At 41.6% G+C, this 7,979-nt stretch overlaps 1 protein-coding gene across 1 annotated transcript; it reads right to left on the bottom strand. All coding sequences in view use genetic code 11, as the record gives it.

Annotated features, from left to right (window-relative positions):
* Positions 1-590: 590 nt before the first annotated feature.
* EGR_09382 (tRNA-dihydrouridine synthase 2-like protein) lies at positions 591-7,212 on the bottom strand (the record flags this gene model as incomplete). Its single annotated transcript, XM_024498631.1, has 12 exons — positions 591-690; positions 885-958; positions 1,380-1,653; positions 2,798-2,919; positions 3,592-3,772; positions 4,945-5,102; positions 5,823-5,888; positions 6,524-6,584; positions 6,663-6,706; positions 6,785-6,876; positions 6,956-7,001; positions 7,108-7,212. 12 exons carry the CDS (start codon positions 7,210-7,212, stop codon positions 591-593), a joined length of 1,323 nt encoding a protein of 440 aa, XP_024346970.1.
* Between the last annotated feature and the right edge of the window lie 767 nt (positions 7,213-7,979).

Here is a 7,979-nt window from a genome sequence, read left to right as displayed (position 1 = left end):
AGCAGACGCAATACCCGCAGCTCCTCCACCTTCCGCCTTAACTGGATACTAGATGCCTCCTCAAGTATATTTGTCACTGGACCACACAATTACATACAGGTTGCTTGGAAAGGGCATTCTAATCCAACATCGTTCCACACCCCAATTACCACCCGCGCCATCACCTCAGTGTGATAATTTCTAATCCACTTCATTATAGTCCAGCGCTTACATCAAGCCTTTGACCTATGGACGGCCGATAACTTAAATGCACTCAACCATATTTCGAATTATGTGAGCGGGTGATTTCGTCCCTGAGGTCTTAGTCAATGTCGTTGCACAATCATAGTTTGATTCCTCGGTGATTCGACTAGCATGACGTCCTCCTCGAGTCACATACACCAATAGATAGCTCCTCCTAGTCTTTCGATGTGCTGACAAACCAATTACTTATACTGTCACCCGCCTCATTGTGTCTTCGAGAATGGCTCAAAAAGTGCACTATGTATGCACAAAATCTAGGTACAAACAATACAGACATTTTGCTTATATACACTTACATAAATCATTTCGGCATAATCATCACGAAGACATGGCTATCTCAAAAAGAATCACGAATTCTTCTCGTTTGTCTGTGTCGGAGGCCAAATGCCCAAATGTGTTAGACAAGCCAATGCAGCTGCCTGTTCCGCGAATCTTTTCGTGGTGGAACTGCAAAATGAAGTGGTGCTTAGTACTTCGCAGCAATAAGCCCAGCCCCCCATCGTCACGCGTTCATCGAATTGGAACTCCAAGGGAAGCAGGACAACTTGAATCAATTACACCAACAATAGCAAAAACATCGATGCCACTATACTTCTAGAGGATGAGTTGCAGAGAAAGCATTCCACTGTTGAAGCACTTACGCAATTTTGTGTGCATAACTTGCTCCATTCAACGTGACGATGCTGCTGAAGGTTCTTGACGCCTTGTTTTCAACCTAAAATAGACAACGTAATTCGTGAACAGGTGATCTGACCCATGATTGAAGGTAATAATCGCAATTAGATTTAATTTAAAAAGAATGGTAATGAAAAAATTAACGAATAAGTGGATCTGGTGGCGTTTTCGATTCAAAATGACAACTCGTACACCAAGTTGAGCAGACCCGACTAATCACTGCAAATGAAAGAGAGCAGAAATTGGTAAAATATCATGCAGATGAGGACTAACCACCTATCAAACAATGGCGGTTTCGTCCTGAGAATGAATTTGGATGTTTTACAGTGCAATACAGTACTGATACTAAATGTGACTACTTTAGAAAAAATCAATGGGAAGTTGAAAAAAAATGGTGGAAGTTACTGTAGTCAGGTTGATGTGGCTGGACAGCCCAAATTCCAACAATTATAAAAATTTACAGTCGAATATGTGGGAAAATCGATTTGCTTGCGTTTGCAGTGCCGCATAAGGATTTGCTTGGGCAAGTCACCGACTTCCGGCCACTCATGGCGAACAAAACCGAGGGGCAGAGTTAGCACTTCGCTGCCATCCTTCGCCTCTTCCTCTTCCAAACGCGGTTTCTTCCCCTGTAAGAAGCTTTCATTCGTCGATATTTCCGCCAAAACGCTAACGCGGTCATCCGAACAGAGTTTGGCGCTCTCGATAACCTCTTGTGGCAGACTCCAGATCTCGCTAAAAGTGGATGGAATGGTCAGTATCCAAAACTACTCTGAAGCTGTTGCGTGGGCGATTGCGAAATTACCTGATAATTTGTCTCACAGGGCTTATCCGATTTCACGCAATATGACTACATTAAATTTTTTACATGGCCGGATCTGCACACACCTCTGGAAATATCATAAGTGCTTCTGTTCTAACATTCACATTTACACCTATGCATGAAACGGCACAAAACAAACAATTCAACTGAAGATTGAGGAAACTGAGGAAACTTCAAGGCAACAGAAATAGGAAACTTCTTTGGCCAAATGATTAGCACAACTAGGTGTTCGGAGGAGTCATCAACGATGAATGACTACATAATGCACACATATACCTAGTCGTAAAAGATTAGTTTCGCCGCTAACCTTCACAGTGAGATCAGTAAGAGAACGTATGTGATGCCATTGAGTCGTCATGGTTAACAATTAGTTTGGTCCAACTGGTTACCTGTAAATAAACGCCATTTCGGAAACAGTTTTCGACTAGTGCCAAGCCACTTTTTACCATCATCAATACTAAACTAATCCAATCATCATTGGAACCAATCAGTATCATGGGGTCAATTGTGTCAAAAATCCATGGACAGAGAGGTCAGGATGCACTTACTGAGCCTCAAATATGGTTACCGACCACATGTCGATATGGGAATTAGGGACCAATTCTGCGAGCACCTGCTAGCGTATAGTCGAACTATGGTTAAGCTTGGCGACAATATTATTTTTGTAAAATACGTGTACAGCAACATTAGTGGCGGCGTTTCTCAATTTCACGCAAGGTTCACCGGTATCTGAATAAGAAATTCGCCTCCTATTTTCAACAAATGACGACAACTTCATTTTCCGACTGTTCTTTTACTTCGGACACCACATGGTAGCGTGGAGTTCTGTTTGGGCCACCTAAAATACTAGTATCCCAACTCTAGCGCGAGCCTTTGTCAAAGCCACTTATAGGCTCACGCGCTTCAAAGTGTTGTCAAGGATAAGGTCAATCGCCACGATAGCATAAACGTGAATTGCGTCAAGCTTCGCATATTATAATCAAGGGGTCCACTGCTACGCTTGACAGCTGTTTCTTACATCACCGTATAACTGTTTTACTTTCCATTAGCACGTACCATAACTCTGCCATTGTTTCAACAGACCCTGTCTTTACGTACTCTGCCAAACCAGTCTTCCCACTGAACATGCGCTGAATGCAGATCTTTGTTCCGCTGATATGATGGTCATATTTCACTGCCTAGTTGGCAAAGAAAAGAGGAATATAGTTCAAAATGGCCTCACAAGCACATCCACCATGGGCAGATACGTACTATATCGTGACGTGGCAGGTACTCATAAAGACGTAAAGGTAAAAATGCAGCTGTATAATGACGGCAGTGAGGAGACAGAGAACAGAAGTAGACAACAAGCTCGGAAATAAGCGCAGTCTGCCAAAAGTGTGCGGTGCAATGGACTAAAGCGCCATCAAATATTAGGCACAGTAAAGGCAGTGGTCAGCAGTTCAAGTACTGTGGATACCGTATTACGAATTTTTCAGTGTCTAAACATAGCTTGAATCGTTCCACACTAGTTTACAGTCCTCCACTCTTCGCGCTGGCATATTAGTATTTTTCATAACCTCACCTACTTTGGCAGTGTCTACAAAGAGCGTTCTGCTGGTTTCAGTTATTTAACAAGCTCAGCGATAAGAATAAGCACTTTTTCTATAGAAGCGAGCCAGCACCTTAAAAAGCGAGCACACATTATGGTGTTGATGAACAAAATGTAGGGGAAGACGTCTTTATAATTGCGAAACCAAATTACTTGGAGTGTAGATCAAAAGGATCGCAACCAAAGCAATGAACTTAGCCAGAATTTTTCGCTAATTAGGCGACTATTTACAGGGGCTGAAATTGATAAAGACACTTACAAGTTGAAGATACTCACGGACGAGTTGCACGTCAGAAGGTGGCGGTGCGTCGAGTGGCGGTGGAGCAAAAATGGCCGGGTTCCACATGGCCGCACGGGCAATCATCACACCTGCCGCACCTGTCGCTTGACGGAAGAATTCAATGTCTTCGTACAGGCGAATTGTATCCCTGGAGCCACCGCTGCAGGAGAGGTGAAAAAACAGCCAAATTTAAGGTGGAATTCATGCTTTAACACAACATTTCCACTTCCACGCAGACGAAGGTTGGTGGATCTCAAGCAAGCCAAGTCATTTGTACACACCGCACCCATCACAATGGTTACAAACGGCTTTGAGCATTCACTTCAAAGCAATGCAGTTGCTTATGGACTTCCGCATCTTAGTCTCTACAGAGTTAGTTTACCAATTCACCTAATATGCTAGAAGTAGTGGGAACCCACATTATAGAGGCCGATGAAAAAGGACTTACAATCTCAAAAAATCCTATATAAGCTTTCTAGAAATTATTTCATTCCACCTTCAGGGGACACGTGTCCTACGATTATCTTAGAAAATGGTGTAAATGTTCGTGAAATAACTGTGACGTCCTACTCAACATCGGATTTCGCGCATTTGGGAATCATTTACTGAAACCATATGTTTAATATGTGTAAAGTTCTACCAAAATTACTTTATATTCCCACCTTCACCACAGACAGCTCATCCAGTGAAATCTCAAAACCACTGCAATGATTCAGTGATTATAAGGGGAAAAGAGGAAGACGCGCTATTGCCAAACAACTCGAATGAATAGCTCAGTGATCCGCCTTGCAGGACTGGAAAAGTAAATGAGTTAATTGACCCGAATGTGGAGAGTTCACCACGCGTGCCATGATCAAGAAACAACAGTTTTTTTTCAATAACCATTCTCGAAAACTACATCACTTTAGCAAGTCATACATCCACTTTTACGCCATGCAAACAAAAAAGTACGTAAAATTGCATGGCTAAAAGAAGAAATGTTGACCAGAAGTCAATGGACCAGTTGGTAACACAAAGGAAACCGCAGTACTAGTACCATATCGACGAAATGAGAGGGTAATACGATGCACCTTGATTATATCAATAGGAGGCAGGCACTTTTTAATAAATGATTTTGCAGCTAATCGTTGAAGGATTTAAGCAAACACCTGCTAATTTCTTATCAAAGGAGTTAGTAAAAAACTCAACCCCGTTCACAAATACCTGGAGTTCAATACGCTTTTGAGCAAGAATAAATCATATGGCATTGTCTAAAGTACTGTCATGCAGTAAACTAAACTAACGCCAAGTGATCAGTGTAATAGACATAGAAAACGGAGAGAAGACACTCACTTGGCGAGGATCGGGGTTTTGATAGCTTGGGAGATGGCGCGAATGACGTCGTCGTGATTGGGGTCACGCGGACGCTCTTCGCGCGTCCGTCCGTGAACCGCTATCGCAGCCACGCCTGTCGAGTCGATCAGACGCACCAGCGATAGCGTTTCCTCCATCTGTAACGGCGAGGAAATGAAGGAAGTTAGGATTCAACGTGTTTGTAGTAGGTAGAAATACAGACGAAAAAGACAAGAGCTTTTTTTGGAATTGGTTAAAATAAAACGCAGATACGTCTCCAATTTCAGCTGCTTAAAACGACCAAATTGGCAAAATGCTGCACAAAATAGAGCACAAACTTGGTAACTGTAAAAAAAAAGCGGTAAATTTGCTTCTGAGATTCATTCTATATGAGGAAAGACAAGTCCTTTCAGTTCAAAATGTACTCGAAATCCGAGACCAAAATTGCTTGCATTTTCGGTAAACTATTGGAATCATTCCTGTGCATCGAAAGGCTATCAGTTTTGGACCAATTAAACACCGTTATGAAGACTTGAAAAGAAGGTAAATCAGTAAGGCTGTATCCTAAATCAGACAGGGTGTGTCAGTGTATACATTTGACTTCTTTCAATTCTCAAAACGAAAAGAATTTAATGTACCGTATAAAAGACAAAGAAAAAAATGTCTGTTATCACGATGAAATTGCTCATGTGCTCAAATGTATTCGGGTAATTTAATAATTTCCTATTACAGAAATATACGTAACTTTGTGGGAATACGCAACAAATGAATGACAAATACTTAGATCACCAATAGATATAGCCTATGAAACAAGCATGAAAGCTCCCAGCAATATAAGAAACGGCAAAATCGCAGAGATACAAATGTTGCCAACGTACCGTGCTAAGGATCCTTATCTTGCAAGTCACGGGGACACGAAGGAATTGAACGAGTTTGGTCAGAATCTAAGACGAACAAAATACGGTCACCCCCCAAACAACAATTGCACCTCATTCAGTCAAGCACTTAGAGCAAAGGGCTAAATATCTGCTGGATTCTAATTCAAAATAAAATTAACAAAAAATTAGTGCTGACCAACCTCATGGTTTCGCATCACTTTTGTCCAGCGACAAGATATTTACATCTATCACAGCGATTATCCATGCAATTGTAATAACAATTATCTGAACGTGTGAGGATATCAAAAGATAAGCCAACTAACGGTTTTTATCTTCTCCGGATTTCGTAGAAGTGCAGCGCCCATACCACCCTGGAAGGAAAAAAACAGCTTTTAAACAATACGTCTAATCATGTGAAGGGTAGGAAAATATGGGACTGAAAAAAGATAGACTCAATGATTAGATAAATGATTCAACCAAAGGACCAATTCTACCTTCCTATCAAGTGCTCAACAATTTGAAATGAGGTTACGTCAAAAATGGGATATTCACCTATAATGCCTACACTTTCACAAGAAAATAACCGAAATAACACTAAATGAAAAGGCGAAGATCTGTCCAATTAATAAATACCTCAAAGTGTCGAAATCAATTGATAAAAAGCAATATGCAACTAGTTATCACATGAAGAAGTAACGCACTTTGATGGAGTAATACTTGGGGCAGCCCATATTTACATCGATTGCAGCGACATCACCTTGACTGAGAATAAAGGTGGGGGAATAATAAACAGGACAAGATGCAAATTCTAAATCCAGCTGAAGTCGTATATAAACTCACACCTTCTGTGCAGCCATCAGAGCTCGTTTAGCATCCGCTGTACCCTAAGGAAAGCAAAAGGAAGTGCGTTCAGCTTCTGCCCGATTGGAAATGCGGAGTGTCAAGCTGAGAATCGCACTTACCAGCTGAAGTACGACTTTGCCCTTCTCCTCGGTCGACGTACGGAACACAATGGAACCATCATCGTAAACATAATCAACGGTTCCCAGTTTCTCTAATAAGGCAAGATTATAATGATATGCCTGCCCGTGTGTAGAAAACAAATGACTGTTACTCAGGCATTTCAGACTCACTGTTTTCCAAGCGGGTTGTTCTAAGAAGTTTGTAGTCAATTATTTCCTGTAAGGAAGAGAAAGCAAGTTAGTGTAACCAAACGAAGCTACCGTAGTTTTGATTCTGCATTAGCTAACAAGACGCAATATCGCTTTCGTGAAAGCAAACATACCTCGGTGTAGACGTACGTGGCGCCGTAGCGAAGAGCGAGTAAACGCATTGGATGCGTAGAGACGCGGACCATAGGAGCGAGAACGATGGCTCCGTCGAAATTCATGGTTTTCTATGGAGAAAACAAAAGGACGAGGCTGGAATTGGAACAGAAAGCCCGTAGTAGGAAGTTGGAGAGAACAGCCTGGGGCAAAAGCTTTATTAATTTCGACAGTATTTACACATTGATCCCCATATCATCCAAAACAGACGTAAAACGACAAAAGATAAAGGTGGAGATGACAGAAATAGGTTCAGTAGATTTTCGTTCGCTGGAAGGGCACAAACATCAAAGATGGATAAAGCTTTTGCACAAGAGTGTACCAGCGCAGAGCACCACACAGCTTCTCCTTCTCTTCAAAGGACATGCCAAACTTAAATAGAAATTCAAAAACCCATTCACCCCTACCAAATGATCTTCGATACATTGAGCGATAACTATATCGATGCCTTTTAACGAGTTGCCAGTGAGGAACACACGCGACAATAAGTCCTCCGAAAGTGCCTGAAAATATTCTAAACAAGATTCGGCATGTACCGTAAGTTGACTTTTCTGATTTGCTTTATTACCACTAAATCCGACAAATTTTTGTTTCCACTCGAGATACTGATAAGTTAAAGCCTTCTCGTAGTCGTTTGTAGCTTAAAATGATTATACAGAATATTTTACCTCTTAGAGAAGGATTTTTAAGCGAAAGAATATTCAACGTCTCTAGATCTGCCGAGACCATCAAGCAGCCGGGACCCAATTAGCTAACGAGGTACCAAAGCCTATCAATCATGCAGACCGCACGCGTGCGACGGAAATTTGAAACAAAAATTAAGATGCGTAAA

The sequence above is a fragment of the Echinococcus granulosus genome (genome assembly GCF_000524195.1).
Source record: "Echinococcus granulosus chromosome Unknown EG_S00145, whole genome shotgun sequence".
In the NCBI taxonomy this organism is placed as follows: domain Eukaryota; kingdom Metazoa; phylum Platyhelminthes; class Cestoda; order Cyclophyllidea; family Taeniidae; genus Echinococcus; species Echinococcus granulosus.
This window is presented reverse-complemented; position numbering and strand designations above follow the sequence as displayed.